Genomic DNA, 24,914 nt, shown 5'->3' with positions numbered 1-24,914 from the left:
TGAAAGTCTTTTGCTATGTGTCAGTTCAGTTGGCAGCAAATCTGGCAGTTCCAGTGGAATTACCATTTCACATGTTACTCATATAACTACAGAAGGGAAAGAGGATAACCCAGGAAAGCTGTTTAGTTCTGCCGTGAGAGATGACTTTTTTTCCTTGGCCTATGATTCAAGAGACTCAATTCTTTTCATGTAAGAAATTAATCTGTTTTAATCTGTTGACGGATTCATCTCTGGCTTCTTTCTTCTTTTCATCTGATGATATTGCTAACCTTTACCTCTTCGCCTGCATTTTGGTGCTCCACTGAGCATCTGCTACGGAATTGGTAGTAGACCTCTCCCCGTGCAGAGGCTCCTAAATAATGTAAATACTGAACTACAGGAAGGGAAAAAAAAGGCAACTGGGAATACCTGCTGAAGTCAGCATCGTTGCGTTTAGAACACCTTTTGGAGTTCCCTTTTCTTTTCTCATCCGATTTGAATCTCATTTCTTGCCAGGGGAAGGTGTTTGCTTAGGATCAGAAAGGGCAGTCCTGTTGGTTTCAGTGAAGTATTGTAAATAGCGAAGCTGGTTCTGTTTGTTTCTGTTTGTCTGTCAATGTTAGATATGCCAGCATTGCTTTAGGAATAATGCCAGTTAACTAATGCTGCAGAGAACTAGCAAGAGCATTTGCTTTTTTTTTTTGGTTGGCTCAGCAAAACATGTTTATTCTTTGCACTACATGGAAAGATTTTGCTGAGGGCGTTCATGCCAGTTAGCAAAATTCGTTATAAAAGCCTCTGTTTGTGTTCCTCAAAGTGGCACAGAAGATTAGCAGAAAAGTGACATGGCCAGGGTCAAAGAACAGGTAAGGACAGAGCTCAAAAGGAAGTCCAACAGTGCTGATTCAGTCGAGTTAGTAGTTTTTCCCTTCTAGTTCTTTAAAGGTGTTCACTTCTCCGGTTTCTTGGAGCACCAAGGGTAAGTCTGTGGTAGCTCGAGAGTCAAAGCTCAAGCTTTCTAAAGGTCTACTAAGTCCCCTGCAGCTTTGTCTATTTCTTTTAAGCAGTTTAAGCCTTGTGTTTGTAAAATGCTGATAGAATGGAGTCTCTTATGGTCTCTGGACAGTTGTTCCTAGGTCTTAAATTTTTCCTTGTTCTTTTTTACTAGTTCAAATCCAACCCCTTGAATATTACAAAGCGGTCTTACTAACGTGATTAGTTATGTCATTCCTCTCTGCAGTATTTGTATCCCCATCCAGTCATAAATGACATGATTCTAGTTGGTCTTTTCTGAGAGGGAAAAGTGCTTAATGTAAACTTGCTCGTTTTGACAGAAGAGAGGTTTCACGGGGTCTGGTTAAAGTATGCTGGTGGAGCAGTTTGCGCTCCTGTCACTGCTTCTAGTACTTGAGTGTAATTTGCTGACTAACTCTCCAATGTTGTACCTTCTACCAGAAAGGATTTCCTTTGTCAGCGCAATTAAAGGAGTGTGAGTAATGCTTCATGTAAATCATAGTGAAACTATTTTAAGGGCATCTAAGCGCGTTATACTAGGTGCATTATTGGTTTGGCCTTAGTTGGTTGATCCCTTTCTCTGTGAGAGGAAAGAGAGAATGTAATTTTTTGGACAACACCCGGGAGATTAATTTCATGCAAACATTCTCAGGTTTAGTTCAGGGAGTATAGAAGTCAAGCTTTTTTTTTAAGATTAAAAAAGTACGTGCAGTAGAAATCAAGCCTTTCAAACAATCAGAATATACTCTTAAAGGTGACTTGGATGACTTCTCAGGTTCTGCAATTCAGCAATTATCAGATTCTGTGGACACGCTCTGTGATATTGCTAATGGAGCATAACTCCTAGTTCTGGTTTCTGTGTGCCTTTTTCCAACTCCCCAGAGCATCAGCCATTGTGCTGACATTCTGCTCATTTGTACTGTGGTTAACAGATTCCAGAGAACTGGGTACCTCCTGCACGCACTCATACGATGCAGTTCATGCCAGTAATGTTACAACTTTCTGTCGAACAGAATGCAATGAAGTATTTCAATTTCATGTGTTATTAGCTCAGAAGATGTAAATTATGCTTGAAGGCAATGCTAACTCTTAAGCTATTGAGACATTGAGAACTCACAGAAGTAGGGAGATGGTTTACTTTTTTCTTTCTTAGCTTGTTTAAGTAAGTGCAACTACTTTTTTCTGAGAGATTTGACGGATGTTTTCATGCTTCAGACTTCTTTCAGTATGTGTTAGCAGGTTTCTGAGAGTTACAGGACATGTTTTCACGTTGGAAATGTTTTATTTTTGTTGAATATTAATTGCTGTCTTCACTCTGAATTGCAGTTCAGAAACGGAGTGATTTTCTTGAAATAAATGTAACATCTGTAAGAACACGGGGATACTCCTGCCCCACCATGCAGCAAAAAATCAAATTTCTAAGTGGAATCCCTTATTTTTGTAGCCAAGAATAGAGCTTGTCATTTTTAGAAGTGAAATTTTGTTCCATTAGAAAAGAGGTCTCGCTTAATGTCCTTTCCATGTCTCTATGCCACTGTGTATATTTTTCTGCAGGTTCTTTTTCCTCCAAATAAAAATGTAACCACGTGTTGTGTACCAAGCAGTTTCTCCAAGTTGTTGGAGCCACAGAACAGACTTAACCCCCGTCATGTGGGAAGTGTACCTAAGCATCTGTGTGCTGATCCCTTGGCTTCGCATCTGACCATCTGTGACAGAGCTATGATAAATCTGGTTTTCTGAAATTTCTTTTGAAGCAGTAAGTCAAGAATGAGAACAGCTTTGTGGCATTTCTGGGAAGCTGGAATAACTCCTTCAGCTGCATCATTTTGTGTTGCCTCAACATCAATAAACTTGATTTGAATTTTGAGAGACTTCTGTCAGCAGCTTTATTTTGCTTTTCTCATCAAACAATTCTTTCAGAATTTCAACATATTCAAGGCAAACAAACTCACTTTTAAAGGATCAAAAGTTAAGCAAGGGTTTGCTTTTTGAAATGATGAATCATCACTGAAGACGATTCCTTAATTTTGGCAATATCCCATCTTAGAGATGTCATGTCTCTTATGATGACACAAGAAAAGCCTTAAGTTGTTGGAAAGATCACAGGATGTATGACTTGATTTAGGTAGTTTCTTTTTGTTACATGCTTGCTTTCTGAGTCTAAGACAGTTTGTTAGATCGTTGTGACCTTGATTTTCAAAAGGTTGCCAAAGTTAACTGGGATACCTGATAATTGCTTATTGTCAATCTGCTAATGGCTAAATTCAACCTCCCTGTCAGACCTAAGCTTTTTCCAGATATGAAAAAGTAATAACAAAAGCATGCACTAAGAGGAGAAATCATCACAATGTATCAGGATTTATAATTATATTGTGTGGTTTCATCAGTGTTTCTTAGGTCAGGGAGAAGAATGCTTACTTGCATAATAGTAAATCTTTGGATCCCAGCCTGCAGAATAATCGTTACAGCGTTAATGGCAGCATGGTGCAGCATCGTTTCCTCATCTTTTCAAAAGGAATTAGTCAAAGGATAGCCAGCCTTCCTGGGATCTGCTTGTGTTACAAATTTTCCACCCCTCTTTCTAAAAACTTTCTTATATTACTCGAGTGTTTTTTGTAACACCAATAAGGAGAAAAAAAATATTAAAAAAGCTGCTCTGAACATCAAAATTTAGCTTATGAGTATACAGATGTCAAATAATTCCCCAAATCCTGTATGTGCTTTGAATACTGTAGTGAAGTCTTGGGTGATACTTTGGAGGTACAAGCCAGGCTCCTAGTTGGCTGTGCCACATCTTCCTCTGATCCTTCCTCAGACAGGCTTCTGGAATTTGCTTTGGCTGTTGAGAAATGTTAATGGATTAGCTGTTTGTTACAACTGGAAATGTTCACTTAACATGTGAGCATGACTGCAGCCTTGTTGACTTAAGGACTTGCTGTTTGTGTAGCAAACGATAGCGTTGAATTGCTCTAGGTTCCAGTGGCTGCAGGAAGTATTTCTGCCACTACGATTTTGCTTATTGCAACGTTTGGGGATTGAACTGGGGATTCCTGCAGCACGCCAGGGGCACTGCAAAGAACTGCTGATATGGATAACAGTAAAAGAGCTGAAAAGCATGAGCTATGAAGAAAGGCTGTGGACACTTGGTCCCTCTAATTTGGAGAAACGGGCCAAGAGGCCACGTGATCCATTTGCTTCAACAATATTAAAGGATTTCTATTGTTCTCCTGCTTGGGTATGTGCCTAGGAGAAGATGTTACAGAGAATAGCCTTTAGTTGCCTTTGACTTTACGTCATTAAATGATGCTGAAAATAAGAAAAATTCTGTAACTTTGATTATCAGTAGAATTTGATGTGCCGAATCCTAGTTAAGTGTTATTAATCTTGTCTTTGGGTTTATTGATTGTATTTTTTTGCTTCATTCACATAATGTGCGGCTTTGATATGGTTAGGGCCATCTGGCAACTGCGGGAGCATGCCTAGTATTGTGTCAGGGTACTGTGCAGCTCACTTAAACTCTGATTACAGAGTGAACTAACAGAAAACTAACACCTCAAAAAGTGGCAGCTTTCTGATAGTTTTGCTGTGTGAGCTGTTGTCTTGCATGGACTCATGCAGCAGTGCAGGACTTCCCTCTGTCTATTCAGCTGGCAAGGTGTTCTGCTCAGCGTAATGTAAAATTGCAGTACTGAGGGAAGACAGGATATTGCTGTAGTCAGCTGTAGCTTTGTGGTGATTGTGCCTCTCTGAGCCTTTTCATGTTTACTCGGATTAATGGCAATATGTGTGTGTTTTCTTAATGGTTGCACTAAAATCTGACTTTAAAAAACTTCCCATGTGCTTTTTGTTGCAGCCTATGGAGTTTTCAGGTCTCCCATACCTTCTGTGTTTTGGAGAAGTGATTCTAGGCATGAATGAATACTTGGTATTATTAACTGTTTCATAGAGATGTCTTAATTGAAGCCAAAGCACTAGTTGTGTGCTAGTTTTTCATCATGGGTTTCATGTTTCTATTTTTTCCCCCTGAACCAGCATTATTATTAATCCTCTTTTCAGAAGGTCTCCTGGGTGACAATTAATATGAATGTCATTCATGTGATTCCTCTTCCCCACTCCGTTTTTGCCATTGCCTAGTACTGTTCTTATACTTGATTTGTTGCAAGCCTTCAAAATGATGTGATTTGGCAAAGCGTGGTGTTTGGTACAGATTTAATTATATTTCTCCTTGGAGCATTTAACTGATTATGAAGAGTAAAATAACCTTTCTCGGGCATGGGTTGTTCCAGTGTAAGCGGTGCAGTCAGATTTAATCTGAAACCAGAGCCGAACAGCACCATTTTCCCAGGAAACTCACCTGAGTGTTCTCCAGGAGTGTGTTCAGTGTGTTTTGTACCAGATCATTAAAGCATTAAGGCTTCTTTCAGCTTGGCTAGGGGACGGGATCGATTCTAAATATATCAGGGCTCTGGAGGCCCTTCCTACCCCCTCCCCCATTATGCATTAGCTCTGTAGAGTTACTGTACTGCATGGCTTAAAATCCGAGAACTGCTGGGCTGTCACATCCATCACCTCTTCTAGGTTGATAGAAGAAGACAGTTGGTCAGCTTTATGGCTTTACTGAACCTTTGCATACCCAATAATTAAAATGTTTTTGCTTCAAAGGTGTGTGTGTGTGTATTTTAATGTGATTTGCAGAATGGTTAACAATAAAAGCAAAAATGTGTATTACCAGGGGCAATTTTCTTTTGGTTTTCCTTCCAAGATGCAAAATTTTGAGCAAGACTTGAATTCTGTGGAGTACAGGATCTTATGCGACATTTAGCCTTCTGCACCACAAATAATTCTTACAATAAAGACATTTTTCTGAGCTGTACAACAGAGTACCCAACAGAAGGTACGTGAAGCCTACATGCGGAAAGCCCGGACTCAGTCCACGTGCAGATCTGTTAATCACTTTAAGTTCTTTGAATGCAGGATCAAGAGCAGATTGCTCATTATCTGGATACTTGTGAAGCAAAGCTGTGCAGGCTGACTGCAGAAAGTAGAGCTAAAATTGCAGTTTAGATTTTGGCAAACCACTATAATACAAGATTTCATTTTGGAGCAAGTGTTTGAGAGCCTTTACTAAAAGTTTAGTTCTGTCCTCAGGACAGTAGGCCAGTGTACTGCCAATAGGACTTAATAATTAAAGAAAAAACACAACACCTGGCAAGCTTAGTTGCTTGTCCCTCTTGCAGTAACAGTGCTTTTTTTGTCTTGTTAGTCAAACTGCAGACTTACAAGTTCCTGGCTGCGAGACTATGACTTTCAGAGAACACAGCAGCATGAAGAAATACATTAAGGCCGTCCTTTTATTTAATTGTCTGACATTCACTTCCCTCCCCTCACCCCATCTGAGCTGATATTTATCTTGGTTTTGCTTACTCGTGGGAGGGGAGAATGGGACTGGAACAATCATAGGAAGTTCAGTGAAACCATCCTTTCCTATGCAAAAGCATTTTCATTTGATGTATAGGTACTTTTCTTGTTCAAATAAGGACTGTTCAAAAAGTATGGGACTATAGTTTATAGTCACCATTGCTATAGTACTTTTTAAGTAAGAGCCTTGAAGATTTGTCAGAATGCAATGCATTTCTTCAGAGTACAGTGGAAGGTTCTATTCCTTTTTTCAGGTAAAAGCAAACATTAAAAGACATAATTGGCCCATGCAAGACAGAAAAGGTACTGTCTCATTTTTCTGAATTGGTCTCCACTTAATAAAAATAAAACCATATTGGAAAAAACATATTGGAATGAACTTGAAAGACTCTAAGTAGCTGAAAATGTTTGGAATGAAAATAGAGAAGGCAATTAGAGGGACTTGGACGGAGTGAAGTTTATACCTAGACTGTAGGGAGATGAGTACAAAAAAATACAATAAACTGAAATTGGCTGCCCCAGTTGTGAAACTCCAGGGTGTGTGTGTCAGGAAGGAAATTCAAATTTGTAGGATTTGTAGGATTAACATTAGTGTTTGTGGACCCCCTGCTAGGAGTGAGACTTTTCAGAAAGTGTCCTGAGAGCTTTCCTCTATTAGATTCTGAAGTCTGGAAGACAAGTCCTTAGAAAACACACAGAATTGATTGAGAGAAGGCTTTCTGTAATGGTTTCACATGTTCTGCCGTGGGTTAGGTGAGAGGGTTTGCTTCCTGTGATAGCAGATTTTTTTGTCCTCTTGTATTCCTTCAGCCTCTAACTGACTTCTGAAACATGTTTTTTTTTTTTTTTTTTTTTTTTTTTTTTTACAAACTTGGAACTTCCTTTGGAGAAGGAAACAGAATATCCTCTGTTTTCTTCAACTCTTGCATTTGAGGGGAGTTCTGCTGTTTTGCTGACGGGGAGAAGTTTAATTGTAGTGCTCCCTCATAGCAGTCTGGATTGTTTTTAACTCTGTCCATGGAAAAGCCTTACGGCTTTTAAACTGAATCTTGGTTATATTGTGCATTTAAAGATTTCAGACTGAAACAGTATTGCTTTCCTTAAAGGTCGTACTCTGTTCTTTTATTTCTACAAAGCTCTTGCACCTGGCACTTGATGGGCTCAGTATCTGATACATTTCCTTACAGTACTGGAATTATCTAAACAGAGGAAGTGAATGGGCTGATGCTTATCCACTATCTGATTAAACTTGTCATTTTGCATTTTGGTAAGTGACACCTCGGTAAGCTGTTCTGTTTGCAGGCTGGAGGAAGAAATAAAATGTGTCCAGTATTGGCACCCACAGTGAGTGCTCAGCTGCAGCAGTGGTCTTTCATACCCCAGCTTTTACTGGGTAAGCATTAGTTCGCCACTTGTAGCGTCCTGCTGACCTTTACTGCTGGCGAAAACAGTGATCATACAGTAACAGTGAGTCAGATATGCACAGATGAGCAAAGGCCTATTGCGGAAAAATATCTGTTAGTAGGCTGTTTTATCTATATAGGTGGTTGAGTTCCTCTGGAATGATTTGCAAAAACATCCAAGCACAGCAAAAATTTGTGGTACTGTTTTGAGATATGAAAAAATTAGAGCTACTTCGGCAAAATAGTGTCGTTCTATATGGGCTGTTCCTCTGCTGTTTTTCAGCCTTTCAGTTTCTAAGTAGTGGTCTTCTCACTTTTCAAGCTAAAGAAATAAGGATATGGTGAAATAGTGAGAGTAAAGGAGAAACCGAAGAGCCCAGATGAGAATCTGGGGTACTAGGGAATAAATTTCAGTAAGTCTGTGTGAGTAATTGGATGGCTACTTAATGATTTAAATATTGAAGTTAAATATTTCTGCATGAAGTAAAATACCAAAGATGACATTCTGATTTTATCTATAGCCCTCTTAGTAGTGTTTTCCACCCACCACTGTTACTGCCATCTAGCTTTTACTGTGTAACCAGATGATAGTGGCTCTAAGGAGGCAGTACAGCACAAAATAAAGAGTAAGGGCTGTTGGGGATGGATGTGAGTGGGATGTGCTTGCAGGAGTTCTGCTAGAATTCTTTCTTGTGACTTGACCTGATTGCTTTCCTCATTCCTGAGTAAATTTTCTTTTGGAATCTTGGATGGCAAAGCACTTGACCACAGCAGTGCTAGCACTGGCGAAGACCAAAACAGTACTACAGAAGTGCACTGGCACTTAAAGGTATTCAAAGATTTCTACAATTTTCAGATATTTCAGGCCTTCTAAGCTCTGCATCACGTAGTTCTGTGTTTGTCAGCAGAGCCTCTCTCTAGAGGAGATGCAGTGCACATAACCCAGGAGCTACCACTGGCACCGTTAACACCAATTGTCTGTATGACATCAGTGACAACTCTGAATCTGTGCCCACACCAAGGGATTTGCAGACATAGTAATATTGTCTACTGTATGTGAATTCTGATAGTTTGCAGTCAGGGCTTCACCTTGGACCCCCATCACCCCTCCTCTCTGTTCCCAGGTCCAAGAGCTCCTTTTAAGTGCAGGTTAATCTGAAGTAATTTCATAATAATTTTTTCTTTCATTTCTGGCAAACAAGTTTTGACACTTGAGATTTTCCCAACCTGTTTGAAAGCACCACTATCCTTCCAAGCATGTCAGAAACGCTGTTAATGGTAGGCATCTCTTCAACAGCTATGAAGACTTGACAAAGATAACGTCAAAATACAACAATAGAACACATGACTTAATGTTGTTTTATCACTAATTAGTAGTCCTGCTGCTTTGTGATCTGCCCAGAATTGTAGAATTTAAGTAAGAGTGGCAGGTCTGCTGGCACTACAATTCTGTGTTGTCTTAATTGGGGAAAAGCTATATGGAAGTTAAATGTGAAGCCATCAATCATCCATCAAGTCAGTGATAGTCAGTGTACCACAGACAACAAGCCCCACTTTTTCTGCACCCACAGTAGGGATCCTGGTCTTCTCGCCTGTTTCTTTCCATATTTCTTCCTGTACGTTTTTAATTCATGCTGTACTTTGTACCTCATTATTTTACCTCCTTCACTTAATGATTGTCAACCATTCCCATCAGGCTTGATTGTTCATTAACTAATAGATTTCTGGTTTTGTATGCCAGGCTGAGTAGCATCATGCATAGGCAAATGATTTGGAGCGAACTGTAATCTGGACCGTACAAGAGACTATCTTGGATTTATTTGTAATTTCTCTCCTGTTTCTTAAGAACAAACAAGCTGGCCTGGGGAAGGGAGCAGGCTGTTGCTGATAGAACTGTGTCATGATATATGGGGGCGATGGGCAGTTTGCTTAATTACTGAGTACTAAGTACTGGAAGATAATCTTGATTTCCTTGTTCCGACTTTCAACTTTTCTCTCTGAGGAAGGAATTTTTCTTTTTTTTTTTTTTTGGTGTGCAGGAGCCCCTTTTCTCCACCTTCATGTATAAATGTGGGTTATTTTTACTGTGAATGATCATTGTAATGGTTTTCCTGGAATGTTCTGCTTTTGAAATGATAAATAAACTTTTAGCACAAGTAAAGGTGTGTTCAGTTCAGCACTACACTATGCAGAGAAACGAGAAAAAAAGGATTACATAACCATATTTTGTTGCCTTGCCAGCAAGATGAAATGAGGAGCCACTTTCTACCAGTTCTTTGATGTTAGGAGCAAATGGGTTGATTTTTTTGTTCTAGCTCCTTCCCAATACTTTGTTCTGCTGGAAAGTAAAAATGCAACTTCTTCTGACCTAACTGTCCCAACGTGTAGCTGGAAAACCCTCCGAACAAGTGAAAAATGTGACAGTGTTACTGCCTTCCAGGGGAAGTTTGTTTGAGAGGTGTGTTCTGCTGGCTTAATATGTGAAGAACAGAGGATTACAACAGCAGCTGTTAACGTGGTTGCCAAGAAAAGTTGGATTGCCCATGTGAAGGCTTGCTGACTGTGAAAGTAACCTACCTCTTAGGACTCTTCGTGGATATTGGAGGTAGTGTCGTGCAGGATGAAAAACATAGGAGTTGTCTTACTGGGGTTTTATAAAGTGAGAAGCACAGAAGCTAAATAAAGTTTTATCGTGTTTGTTTAAGCTATCAGCTTGAAAGATTCAGTGGAAAATGTTTTTTATCTTTTTTTAGGGGAGTGTGTTTGGAAGATTTGATGGGTTTGAGATCTGAAGAGAATAAAAGGAAAGAGATAGAAATGTGTACATTCTGGCAGAAGGAAAGAGGCCCACACCAGTTAGCGCTTCCAGAATAACTGGACAGAACAAAAAATGTGTAATAGGAATGAGTTTGGTTAAACAGAAGGAAAAATATATCAACAATGCAGTTACTTGGATTGGAACGCTAATGTAAAGTTGAGAATGTTCCCAAATCAGTTTGCTCAGAAATTTTGTCCTCCTTATTGTGATGGCTAATAAGCAGGAGTGAATGCTGATGCATTGAGTGTGATTTACCTAGCCATCTCTGGGTTTGCTTACAATGTATGCTGAATTCTTGGATACAGGTAGATCAACAATTATACAGCTTTCTGACCCTGCCTTTACCTTGTCACTCTATATACCTCATGTATTTCTGGTAGATGCACAAGTAATGAAAATGAGTTCTTCCTCGCTGTCAGGTTTTGTGCATTTCACAAGGTATTTACCACTGACTTTTCAATTGATTCAGTGATCATTAAGGCAAGTGGTGCAAGACGCAATGAATTATGACCTTCAGCTGCTAGAATGGGCCTAAGGACAATTTTATTTAAGACTAATTTAACAGTAGTACCGATCTGACTTAGGTTAGCCGTCTTACTAATAGAACAATATATTTCTGGAAACTTAATTTAAAATTTTTCAGAATGCTGACATAATCTCACAGCGATGAGTACATGGGTTTTCACCGGATGGCTCTCTAACATCTGGTGTTCCAGGCTTGGCGGTGCTGGAGAACTCCTCTAATTGAAATTGCTTCCTTAGAGCAGTCCTTATGGAGAGATTCACGTGGTGTGAGTCTGGGCACTTAACGCAGAAATATTTCTAGTCAAGGAGAGGTTCCTGTAGAGAGTAATTCAGAGTATGTGTACTGGTCTTAGGCCTTGAATATTTTTCTGGAGAGGCTTTGTCTTTCCAGATTGTCTGATTCCCGATTGTCTTTTGCATATGTGAGGCTATGGGAGGTGTGTATCCCTGTCTTGTGTGCAAGGCAGTATTTTGTCTCCACAAAAGTGTACATCGTTTGCCTCCAGGGCAGCCCTTCTCTAGTTCTATAGTTCATAGCAGAGTTGAAACCTTACTAGCGTTTTATCTGTGCATTTTTTTTAGTTTGTCTGTGTTCCTTCAGAATCCATTTGTTCCTCTGTTTTGCGTACTTAGAACTGACAGCTGCTTTGGGGAACTAATACAGGACGTTTCCGGTAAGGAAATTTAAAGCTGCAAGTTTCAGTGTTTTTACTGCAATGATACCTCATTCTGCACGGACACAGAATAGTCCTGGATACATATAGTCCTGATCCTAAACATTGTAGTTACAATTGGTAAGTTGCTAGGGAAAGTTCAGCGTTCTAATGTGAAACCCAACCATTGGAACTGTCCTTAAAAATCTCATTAGAACAACAGCAGTCTTAATGCCATTCTTTTGGTAGCTAATCCTGCATTGTCTAATGCCCCGTGGAGCAGGCATCTCCATAATGACTTGTAATGACAAGACAGAACTGGCAGATCTCGTACTTGCAGCTATGTGAAGGCTGAAAGATATAATGGTATCTTAGAAATCTCAATCAAGTTGCTTTTTGTATTGCTTTGAATACAAAGGCCGATGTTTTTGTCTTTTGTGAAACACAATAATGGAATCCTGTGTGGAGTGGTGTGGAGCAGGAAGAGTTTGTGTCAGTCATACTTCAGGGGGTCCATTTCTGTCATGTCTAACTTCAGTACAAATCTTGGTTTAAACAGAAGCATTTGAGTTGGCCCTGGCTCTAGAAAAAATACCATTTTTCTTGATGTCACTGATACACAACTGTGACTTATAAAACTGAGAACTGTTCCCTGTGGGATCTGTTATCAGTGGGATCTGTGTACTTCTGAAGACTTGCTTACTTTCAGCAAGACTGATGTTTTCTGTCAAAAGCATGCTAGCTCTTAAGACATGTACAGAATGTTACTTAAACTGGAGAAAGTAAGCTGGCTTCACCTGACCTCAAGAAACCGATTTTTATCACTTTCAACTCTTTGCCAGAAAAGCTGCTAGCTCAGGTCACAAACAAGGATAAACCAAGAAGATCCTGGGTCCGTCATCAGTTCTTCCCTGCTCCTTACGAATAAACCATCTTTAAATGGTACCACTACTGGATAATTCAATTCCCCGTCACTCTTGGTTTACATTGAGACTGGAATCTCTATCAGGAAAGTCTCTAATGACACTTCAATACCAGCTGTTTCAGCAGCTGGTATTGCTTACTAGCTGAAGACTATTGGACATTGTGCAAGGTCTGGTTAATAACCACCATTAAGGCACTTGTGGAATGTAGTGAATGTATCGTGTAGATAGAACATTTTCAGTGCTAAAAAGCACTGAAAACGGTAAGTGACAAGTTTTCTTATCTCCAGCAATACATACTTCGTTGACTTGGTGTCATGTCAGGCAGAATGACTAGGAACTTCACCAGACTGAGTTTTTTGAAGTGGTCTTTGTGTTATGCCAGTTAGTCTGTCTTATGGTCAAACCAATAAATGTTGGCTCATTACCTAACCCACCTCTCCGTTTATGTGGTGCATTCTTTTTCACTGCACTTCAGGAAGCTTTCTCAGAAGAGTCTGACGTGAAAATATCCTTGGTGCTTCTTGTGAGGCACAAAATAAGTTCTTAAAGAATATGTGACAACCTCAGCAGCCATTTTCATTTCAGAGAAAAAAGATTGGTCTTTGTGACCTAGATAAGAGGAGACCCATTGTTCAGTTTGCACCTTTCTGTCTCTCTACTCTGAGCTCTGAAGTGCCTGGCTCATCTGTTCTCTTTCAGGACTTGCATTCTGCCCATCTCTCAAGAAACCAAACGGTGGGGTTGAGTCACTAACATCAATGATTCTTGAGAGTCCTCTGGTAATGAAGTTTATTAATAAAACTCTAGCAGTGGCAATTACCCATCGGAATGGTGTACATGTGTCTGGATGATTGCCTGATCAAGGACAGGTGCTGCTGGGGATGCTGAGGCCTGTGGGGGTCATGTCCCTTTCTTGTTCTCTCAGCTGGGACACCCTCAGATGTGGAAGGCTTGTTTGCTGGGCAGCATTCATCTGACCTCACTGCTCTCACTGGCAAGCACTTCTTTTTTGATGGACAAGTTCAGAGAATTTCAGGAATATATGCAGATGTATGTGAGCACTTCTGGATTGCTATTCCTGTCAGCGTACATGTTCGCAATCTTTAAGGCTGGGAATATGAGAGATTTTTTATTTCACTTTATACCTTGCTTTCCTTGTTTTTAACCACTTGCTCTTATCAGATCTTTTAAATCAAGAGACCAGAATGAGAATATTGCCTTGGTAGATTAGCTGGGCTTTTGGTGTAGGTGCTTTATATCTCTCCGGATTTTGCTAGACTGATGATAAGCAATTATTTCTGATAAGTCTGGTAACTGTTAGTTCTGTCCTGAGTGGTCACATCTATTCAAAGACGGACAGTTATGTTAACTCTGCAACTGCTCTAAGTGTAGGAATTATCTTACTTATTTGTGTTACGTGCTGTGCTGGATTCTAGTAAGCGCAGAAGGAATAGTACTTTCTGAAGAGAACTTACACTAATAGCATTAAATGGGAGGTAATAACTGGTAATAGACCAGGCTCACAAGAAGGAGACCATACTGATTTGCAAGAATGAAATGCATTTGCCGTGTCCTAGCAACCTGGCCTGTGTTAACTATTAGGGAGATTAAGGTGGAAACTGAAAGGAAATGAATTGATATTTCACCTATTTACAAGATGCTTCAATGAAATCTAAATGAACACAAGAGGGAGAGTCAAGGCTTTTGATTTGAAAATCTGACAAATAGACTAGGGAGGGAGACCCCTAGCAATTGGAAGTGAGCCTATTGATGCTGACCATGATGAGGAGAACTGAAAAGATGCTGGAGAGAGCTATAATCCTTAAAATTAATTTCTACAATTTTGGGTTGTAGGATTATTATCCCAAGCAGTTATTACAATGAAATAATGGGGAGCGTAACTAAGGAATCAAGGACTTGCAATACGTGCAGCTCTTTCTTTGTCCTTCCCTGTGTTTTTTTTGTTATGGTAATTTATCTCAGCATACATCTGACAAAAGAACAAGTTTGTGGATACAATAGGTCTGTGTAAGTACTAATTATTTTGTTATATCTTAATGCAAATAAAGGCAGTTAAGTTTAAATAATCTCTTGCCAGGAAGGTGTGTCCAACCCAACCGTGATATTTGGTGCTCTCCTACTGTTGAGCAGATTCAAAGACAATATGATCTGCCTTGTGAAGAGCAAATTTGCTCGCACTTGTGATTCTGAATGGAAGCAAAAACACGCCCAAAGCCTACGCTTTTTTATTTCAAAGTGTTGCTTTACCTTTACAACTTCATTATGTCTCTGCCTCTCTGCAGTTAAAATTAAAATTAGATTCTATTATTCTGCCAGTTATTTAAGCACAATGAGTACAAGCTAGAAAGAAAAACTTGTGGAAGTTTCTCACTCTTGCAATCAGTGAGAGACTGGTTAGCAATTTCTGTTAACAATTCTTTGGCTGCTAGGGAAAATGAAGGGGAAAAAAATATAGCTAGAAGAGACCCAAAGGAAACTTACTTTTTTACCTCCGTTTCTTGTGGTCCACACTGAAGTATGGCTTTAAAAATGCATCTGGTTTTGCCCAAATAAAGAGAATGTTATGCATCTCCTGCAGCCTTACTTTATTGCTGTCAGAAAGCTTCATGGAAAGGATCACTTCAGCATCTCCTAGTACTAGCTGATTTCTAGTAATTGACACTTTTTTTCAAATAATATTTGTGTTCTCTGTAGGATAGTACTCAAACTCCTCCTTCCTCTGAGTAGGAAAACGGAGCATTCAGTAATGTTAGAAAGGAACTTTTCAGAAGAAGCAGAAACCAAGAGCTTAACCATAAGTCTAATTTATTCACAACTTGAGTTGGCCAACAAAAATCTTAAAGTAGTATTTTGTGAATTATGAAGTCTTATAGAAAGGGTAGCTATTTTAAAAAAAAAAAAAATCAGGGAACAGATACTGTCTAAGCTTTATTACAGTAAATGTAATATTTTAATGCTTAGATGTATTACATTATACAGAAGATGTTCAGGTAACATATATGCTTTTATTTCATTGGAAGTCTCATTTTGGTTATTAGAGGGGAGTGTGAGAATAAAAATATTATTTTTAAGGAAGCTGCTAGCTTTAAGCTGACACTGGAGTTTTTTCATGGATTGCTAAAAATAGTCATGAAGATGATTATGTACTGTGTTTTTGTGGTGCTTCTGCATTTTAGCTGTTTTGTTATGTTCCATGACTGTGGTTTTGTTTGTTTTTGCAATTTACATATATACAGTGAACCATAGCATCTTGTTTTCCAAGAGCTGGTATCTGTAATGACATTTAAAATATTAAAAGGGTAGCTGCATAATGATGGTGTGTTAGTGGCTTGATTTTTTTCTGCTATGAAGCCATTAGACTAATGACAATGCAAATACGTTTTCTTTGCAACCCTTTATGAAGTGGCTGAAAGTCACTTCATGGGCTTATGGCTACTTTAGGTCTGGAAGTATAGTAGGCTGTTAGATTCTGTCGCTTGATCATTGCTCTGCAATTTGTGTGGTCATTTCATCTTAAATTTTTGTGGTCATTTCATCTTAAATAGGAGAATAATAGGTGCTGTCAATGCAGAACAGCTATTTCTGGCCTCTGGTTTACACCCATTTCACAGTGGTGCGATAGCCCAGCTTGCTGGGTAAAGGTGCTTGTGTGCCTTGTACCAAAGCGTTCTTGAGTTCTGCCTCCCCCTGTTTTAAGTTCTTGGGTGTAGACTCCTTTGCTGCTGCAATGTGGTAGAAACTTTGTTAGCTTAACTAAAAAATGTTTAATAATGATGAGGGGGGAGTGTAACACGGGAGTGTTCATGGAGTCTTGGACTGGCCATATTATTACTGATCATCAATTACTTTTTTTAATTTGCATTTCAAAAAAATCTGCGTATGTAGAGCTTGCACTCCTAATTCATTTACTTGAAAGGTATATCCAGCCTGTGCGTGTGCTTGGATTAAAAAAAAAAAAAAAAAAAAAAAAAAAAAGAGTCCTAAGCAGTTTGAGAAAAAGATTCTATTACTGGCTTGCTGAGAGAGGATTAATTAGGAAATGTCTTCCCTTATCTGGATTTCTAGAAGTTACAGTGGTTCACTTCCTTTTAGCAGACTATTATATACAATAACAGTAGGTACTGCATTAAATCGTTATGTTATTATCTGTTTGTTTGCTGGGGCATGATATTTTGGTTAAATTTGAAGCTATTTGCTAGACAGATGTTCATTTATCACATGAAGGGATTAGCTTGAAATATCTTGTAACAGAGGGCAGTATGTTTGAATAACTGAAAGTCAGGGAGAATTTTGAATTTGGGGAGATCTCCAGGAGGATCTTTTTGCATAAATACTAGCCTTACTCTGCATACCTTTTGTTCCCCCCTCCCTCTTCTCCAGTACTGATACTCGAAAAGGTGGAAAATGGAGATCTGAGCAACAAGATACTGAAGATCACGGATTTCGGCTTGGCCAGGGAATGGCATAAAACTACCAAAATGAGCGCAGCTGGGACATATGCCTGGATGGCTCCTGAAGTCATTCGCTCCTCCATGTTCTCCAAAGGCAGCGATGTGTGGAGGTATTGATTTGATGTTAAGTGACTGGATACTGAACAGTAACTAGATCTGCCATGGAACCCATTTTATGTTTAAGAATGAGTAACAATGAACCATATATTAAAATTATGGGTTTAAGAAAACTTTATCCACTGGCTTTCCACCCACCTAACTCTGAGACTACTTTGGTATTAATTGTAAACACTTTTTCTGTAGGAAGTGGTAGACCAGCTCCTGCATGCCTATAAATTTTTGTTCTTCCTTACATTTGCATTCAGATTATTTTAGGATTCAGAGCCTCCCTTCAGCTATTGGCTGACATACCAAAGGCCATAAAACGAAGCTGTGAAATCCTTGAAGTTGCTACTTTTTTAGTGTTTTACCAAGAGTAAGATCATTTTGTTTTGATAGTAATCTGTCACTAATGCTTATGTACACGAGCACGCTGTACCTCATGAAATTCTCTCTGCAGTTTCAGCCTGAATGCATTTTTTTCCACATTGTTAAGAAGTTTGAATTAATTCTACCCTCCCAGACTTTTGCATAAAGTGATAAATCTCTTTTGTCTGAGTATGTAATCCACAAGTAGTAATTTGAATGCATTTATTGTCTTCTCCATTCAGACAATGAGATTTTGAGAATAAGAGCTATTTTGGTAGGGAAGAGCATAAGGATTGCCCCCATAGACTTGGAAAAATAGAGTTTGAATGTAACTCTAAGTGAATTGGTAAATCCAGAATTCAGTAAATACCTCATTATTGTTGTCCTAGAATATTGACTTTTCTGGATGCTGTGAAATACAGAATTAGTACTGAACATTGGAAACAAAGTAGATGAATATTTTTTTCCTGTGAGGGGAGGGGTATAGAAATGTCAGGCTGACTGGGTGTTTAGGGTATTAAGAATTTGTTGTTGGCCAGCAATGCTCACACGCAGTGTGAAATCTGTCAGGATAAAGAAATATCCCAGCTGGAAGAATGGTCTGGCAGTTATGGAAGATATTTGTGGAAGTTATAGATATTTTCTGGCAGTTATGGAAGATATTTTTATTTTCCTTACCTACTTGTGCAGAATAGATAATGTATTGCATTGTGGATAAATGTGTGAACTTAATTTGCATGCTAATTGTATGGATTAAATTCTGACTATCATTAAATGTAGTAGCCCATGTAGTTAATCTGAGAAGAATTGTGCAAAAACCAGGCTTTTATTCTGAGTGAAGCCTGGGAGAAATGAAAACCTGACAATACGGGTTTGTATTTAGCTTTCCAAACTCAAACCTCAGTTTGCACCTCTGAAAAACAGTGCCAGGAATGGCATTTAAGGGAGGAGGGAGGAATGGAGAAGGAAGGGGAAGGAAGTTAAAATCCCAACTCCTCTGTGATTGTAACTTCATTAATCCAGGCATGCTGAACAGGTCAGTAGATATGCTGTGCAAGCATAACCTATTTTTTAAAAAGATACGAATTATTAGGGTCAATTGATGATTTTTATCACGATAGTTTAAGAGCCTCTATACCCGTGCAAAAATATTAGTTTGGTCATTGACTTAGGTTTTAAATCATTTAAATATTTTTTAGCTTTTCAGAAGAATATTTTCAAGATTCATTCATTGCTTTATTTATTTATAGTTACCAGTCTTTCCCTGAAAATAGGGAAAGTGTTCTTTAAACTTCTCATTGTTCTTGCTTAAACAGAGGGTCATCACCATTAAGAGAGCTATAATATATTGTCTCTGAACAAGAGATCTCCCTCCAAGGTGGCCAAAACCTTGAATCATAATTAAATTTGGTGGAAAGAACATGGCATTTGAGGCATGGATGCAGAGGACAGAATCTTGCCAGTGCAGTCACTACTAGCTCGTCAATGACTAAAAGCACTGGATTTTATAAAGGCAGCAATGGACATGTATAACAAATCCTGTTTTTCCCCCCCCACCCCCCCCAAGGATGCAACTTGAAATTCTTAACAGGATGAACTTTTATATCCTATTAGGCTTGCCCTTCCTCTTGTCTCCTTCAACCTCTTGGTTAATTACTGGCGTTGGGAGAGCTTTTTGCCTGATAACCAACCTTCTAAGCTAGTGTGCCTGCCGTCAACAGAACTGGATATTTCTGTCTCTGACATTGACGGACCCTTTTATTTCAACAACTTTTCTGAAAAGCTTATTAGAATAATACTGTTGGCTGAACTGTTGCCTAGCCTTTCAACAAGAATCTTGTTCTGCCTGTGTTCTTGCTGCACAAATGCAAATAGTTGCTGGTGAAGATGCTTGCCAGGACTAAAATTTCCTGAGTCAGTCTTTTATTCCATCATAAATAACTCCTTCATGCAATTCCTTTCAATACTGTATCAAGCTCTGTTTTAAAAAAGATCACGTTTTTGTGCTGCTCTACAGGAGGACTGGCAAAGGTCTTAACAAGAAAGAGGAATCCTCCCATGAGCCGGTGTCTGTCACCACATATTTGGCCACTGTAAAGCTGGTTGATAATAGCACTTCATACATCTTGCTAGTGAAAATCTGTGTTGCTATGAACTTGTGCTGCACCCACAAATTTTAGGTGTATAGCAGAACCCTTGTGTTTATTTTACACAGAGAACAAAGAAGCTACTTTTTATTTAAATGTCAGACATTTTCTGTAAGTCTAGCAATGTGTTTGAGAGGAGAGTTAGGAATTTGGTTTGGATTTATAGGGGTGAAATTCGAGGACAGATATCACAGCTTATTCAGTGTTGCACAGTAAGCTAATGTTAGTAGGCATATAATTTGAATTTCCATATCATTTTAAATGCTTAAATACAGTTCTTGTTTACAGACCACTTTGTTTTTGACTCGTGCAGTTAATATATATATATATATATATCAGTATGATTGTTTTGAAGAAGGTAAGGCCATCATATAACCTTCATCTGTGTTCCCTGCGTTCTTCAGTTCAGATGCTTACATGATGGATCTACTCTGAGACCAGTGAAATAACTAAATTATTTTTTCATTTAGGAATGGAATGCTAGAACTACTTCAAAAATACCTGATTAGCAGATCAAGATGTTTCAAGCATTCAGTGGTGTAGAAATTTTGGTCATTAGAATATTTCATTTGAATCAAGTCTTGGCAAGAATGTTCATCTTCAACTGACCACTTGTAGGCTTCTGTATGAAGTGAAATGCTGAAATACTTGAGTTCCTGGCATTTAAGTGGTGACCAGCAATACTGGTAAAAGTTCATGTGAGAGAAGCACACACACCTGACTGCTGTGAAATAAGTAATGCCATCTCTGGAACTACCAGTTGAATAACGTACAAAAATACTAACTGTATTATTCAATGGTATTTGTACCATAGGCAATAACAGTGTGAGGAAATCAGTAGTTTTTCTGAGTTCACACATTTGCAAGAGAGGTGGCAAAATCACACGTGAATTCCTGCTGACCTCCAGCCTCCTTCTCCCTGAAAATCCAATCTGTAGGATTGAACCCAGTGTTAAATGGCTTAAGGGATTACTGGGTCGATGGTAGATGGTTAATTATTCATACAAGTGTCAGTTGACTTGAACACATGGTCTGTATCACATGGTTCTTTTTGTAATTGAAGTCCAAAAGTTACTAGTGAGTGCCAGGAGAATAAATGAGCTTGATCAGTTTTTTCTTCGCAGCTGAGAACGAGTAGAGCTCCTTGATTCTTTCTCCCCAGGCCTTTTTTTTTTTTTTTTGTATAAATCTCCTCTGTTTCCGTTCTTTTACTTTATAATTCCCAATCCCTTCCTTGAGAATTAATGGAAAACATTCTTCTTAGCAGCCGCTCTCTCACTGCTTAATCAGTTGGGGTGGTTTTTGTTAAAATGCCACTAATTTTGTGGAAGTGGCATTCTCAACCTTGAACTCTTCATGGGGAAGAAGTGGCATTAAGTTCTGCTAGAAAGCAAGCTTTCTTGCAATACATATGTCTAGTGTCAGAAGAAACACAGGTCTGGCCATTTCTGTAACTTTTAGAAATTACCCTGTGGAAGAAATGTTTTGAGCGCATCAGTAGCACTTTCCTTAACTTTCCATTAAGAAAAGTAGCTAATACTTTATTACTTTACCACTGGTATTACTTTACCACCAGTTCTTGAGAAACGCAACTTTTTGGTGGTTTGGCCTATCTTATGCTGCTTTAGTTATACTAGATGATAGAAACAGCACTTTGAGGGCAGGGAACTGGTGGACATACAAGTACATTTGGGAACATTCAGCTTTTGACGAGGAAATCATGTCTTATGAATCTGTGAAATTTATTGAATGAATTACTGAGTATGTGGGCAAGTAATAAGATTGCTTATATTGTATTTGGATTTCTAAAAACTTTCTAAAACCTTTTATCAAAAGCTTTTAAAGGAAGTAAATGTGTGCAACGTAATCAAAAGTGATTTTAAGAAATGATAAACGGTTAGGTAACAACAGACACTAATACCAAGTTATTCAGGATAAAAAAAATAAGGTACTGCAGATAGCTGAGGAAAAAATTTACTATACTGAATGATAAAACAGATGAAAGTAATAAATGCAGAATAGTACGTGTGGGAGAATTTCACCTGTACAATGCTGGGCTCTAAATTATTCTATTAAGTTTCACTAGAAAGATGTTGGAGCTGTGGATAACCTAGCTCATTTTGTAAGGACTTGGAAAGGTAAGGGGCAAGTTAAAATTTAATAGGGAAGAATGAGAGAACTAAACAGGAAATAGTATGCCTCTCCCCAAATCGGTCAAACTTTGTGGTTTTGTCATTCTTACAAAAAGGTTAACATGGAATTAATATACAAAAGACATCAATGCCAAAAAAAGATGAAATGGCTTCTGTTTGAGAGTAACTAGATTTTGATTTAGCTAGATCAGGATTTGGGGAGCTGGAAAGAAGATTTGGATGTAGTGGGAGCCTTTGAAATTGTGGCATGGAAGGAGCTAGTAGGGAACATGTGCTCACTGTTTCTGGCACTGAGAGAACTACAGGAAAGCAAATGAAGTAATCAAATGGCAAGCTCAAAACAAAAAGGCAATTATTTTTTTAGCAATGCATCCTTAAATTGTTGAATTTGTTGCCACAGAAATTAGAGAAGAGTAAATGGGTTCAAAAGAGTAGGACAGGTCAATGGAAGAAACACTTGTCAGCTCGCTATGAAGGAGCTATCTCTGGCTAGGGTTTCCTAGAAGGGGAGAGAGTGTTGTGGGATTGGGTTGTTTGAGGGAAGGAGCTTGAGCCAACTGTGGAAGGGTGGCCAGTCAGTCAGTGTATTTACAGTTAACCTGAAGCATGTGCCATCCAGAAGCACAGCCAGATCTCAGCGATATCTCTCTGCTAGCACACAAGGGAGAAGGCCATACTTGGTTTCTGCCAGGATTCACCAGGTTTTATGAAGCATATGCAGACCAGCAACCTGGTACTTGAGATGCTCCCTGTCAGGCTGCCGCAGGGGTTATGTTATTGTTGAGCCTTGAAGATTTGGTTCTGTGGTGCAGAAGGGACGGTAAGTTACTCTTGCTTTACAAGTAATAGCACAGCATGTTGCAGGGGTAGAATTAACTAAACAAACCCCTGAACAACAAGGGCTGTTTGGTATTTAAGGTCTCATGAAATAAACTGCTGAAGAAATTAACATTACACTCTAGGAATCTGTAGTGATCTGATGTTATCATCAGCTCTTGAAAACTTTGCCTTAACAGCTATTAAAAACATACATAATTGCTCTTTTGACTTTGGCAGCTTAATTTGTAACAATCTTTAAAAATTTATATTTCCGGAGAACATCTTTCTTTTAGGATCCGGATGACGTGAATGTGTTGAAATTAATATATTAATGTTCAGCACAGAAATGCACGACTACTAACTGGAGAAAGAGGATAGAAAGTTTAAGATGTACAGGCCCATACAGATGATTTTCTTCTCTCTCTTTTTATTTTTTTTTTGAAGAATTGTTTGAGAAGATAAAACCCTTGCAGTGATTTTTTTTTATTAAAATGAAATAAGTTGAGTAGATTTACTTTTTAAAATTAACATATTACTGCCTGACTGGCAATGTCCATTTTCACATAAGTGTTTTACAGTACCATATCCTGAATTCAGGAAAATGAAGTTTCAAGTTGTATGGAGAAAAAAAAGTCCTGTTTTGCAAAGTTTCCTAAACATTGTGACTGCTATAGGGACAATTTTGGATTGCTCAGAGAAACAGTTACAATGCATGTCTATGCATTAATTTATCTGAGCTTGTATACATGTGAATACATTCAGATAATATATTTTTTAAAGACAAGAAGTTTTTACGTAAGTCTAATTTACTTTGTTTTTAAACCTAAGCAAAGTTAGAAACTGCAGAAGCATACTGTGCAGCTCTTGGGCTTAAGAGTGACCGATTTTGAAGAGGGGAGATGCTAAGAATGGATTCTTCCTTCATGACCACAGGATTCCTGAGGAAGAATCTGCTATGTAATCTTACTATCAACCTCTGTTATAGTTGTTATCATAATAAAATCAGAAATCCTGTTTCTGTTGCTTGATATTCACCTCCTAAATTCAGAATTAGGAATGTAGAGATGGGGATTGTTGAATTACCATGTGACAATTTCACAGTTTTTTTTTTTGAAAGTGTGCTAGCAATTACAAAAAGGAAAGCTGACACACAGGTTTTACAAATACAAATAAATACAGTTTAGGTGACCTTTTATTATTCACCCACACTTCCAATTTTTTTTTTTTTAACTAAACACTTAAGTTAGGTTAAACCTTCTCTTATTATTAAAAGGAGGTAAAATAAGGCAATTTACCATCTTGACGACCACCATGAGCTTATCCAGGAAACTGCAAATTCTTCAGCGTACCAGAATCACTCTGATAGGTTTGTGTGCTGTCTTGCTGCTTAACAAAGAATACCTTAAAGTCAAGCTCTTATGCTCTTTTATCTTTTCTTGATAGCTACGGTGTGCTGCTTTGGGAGCTGCTAACAGGGGAAGTACCATTCCGAGGAATTGATGGACTTGCAGTAGCGTACGGTGTTGCCATGAATAAACTTGCCCTTCCAATTCCTTCCACTTGTCCAGAGCCTTTTGCCAAACTCATGGAAGGTAAGTAAGCCAGTGCTACTGTGAGTATGGTTAGTATGATTTGTGTTGTTGGGTATTGCCTCCCGGTTTTGGTTTGATACTAAGAGCAAAGATTTCTCACATGGCTTTATTCAATGCTGCAAGTTATTGTGGGACCCTAGCTTGGCTGTTAGTGTGCTATGATGGTTCATCTCTTACAACAGTAGTATGTGAAAAAAATTCCCTTGCCACTTCTTTATCAGCAGCCTTCATTGTGAAAATGGGAACTACTGTTGTCGTTATCTAGCTTGTTGCTTTCTAGTAGTGCAAATGCAATTACACCAAAATTTCACATATTTTGCTCTAGTTTGAAACCTTCAATGTGTTTTGAAATTCAGAGCTTGAACACTTTGCTAGGCATTGTCAGGTTGATTTGGAATGAAACCGTATCCTACTGACACTTCAGGGAGAGGTTTTACGTGTGGCTTTGACAACTGAAAATAACCAAGATTTTCAGTCAGAATGGTGTCTTTCTGCCTTGCATGTGGAGATATTTTGTGCCCAAAGTG

At 38.6% G+C, this 24,914-nt stretch overlaps 1 protein-coding gene across 4 annotated transcripts in view; it reads left to right on the top strand.

Annotated features, from left to right (window-relative positions):
• The window catches only part of MAP3K9 (mitogen-activated protein kinase kinase kinase 9), a 57,486-nt gene that overhangs the window by 8,260 nt on the left and 24,312 nt on the right, over nt 1–24,914 (top strand). For all 4 annotated transcript variants that reach the window (XR_004751197.1, XR_004751196.1, XM_035327099.1 and 1 more), the window contains exons 3-4: nt 17,138–17,318; nt 24,239–24,387. Coding sequence is in view for 2 of the 4 variants with exons in the window: in XM_035327099.1 (XP_035182990.1) it covers nt 17,138–17,318; nt 24,239–24,387 (330 nt within the window). In the remaining 2 variants the exon portion in view is untranslated. The remainder of the gene's footprint in view (nt 1–17,137; nt 17,319–24,238; nt 24,388–24,914) is intronic.

Source organism: Oxyura jamaicensis, chromosome 5, assembly GCF_011077185.1.
Source record: "Oxyura jamaicensis isolate SHBP4307 breed ruddy duck chromosome 5, BPBGC_Ojam_1.0, whole genome shotgun sequence".
NCBI classification, from domain to species: domain Eukaryota; kingdom Metazoa; phylum Chordata; class Aves; order Anseriformes; family Anatidae; genus Oxyura; species Oxyura jamaicensis.
Note: the sequence above shows the minus strand (reverse complement) of the source record. Positions and strands in the feature narration are given on the sequence as shown.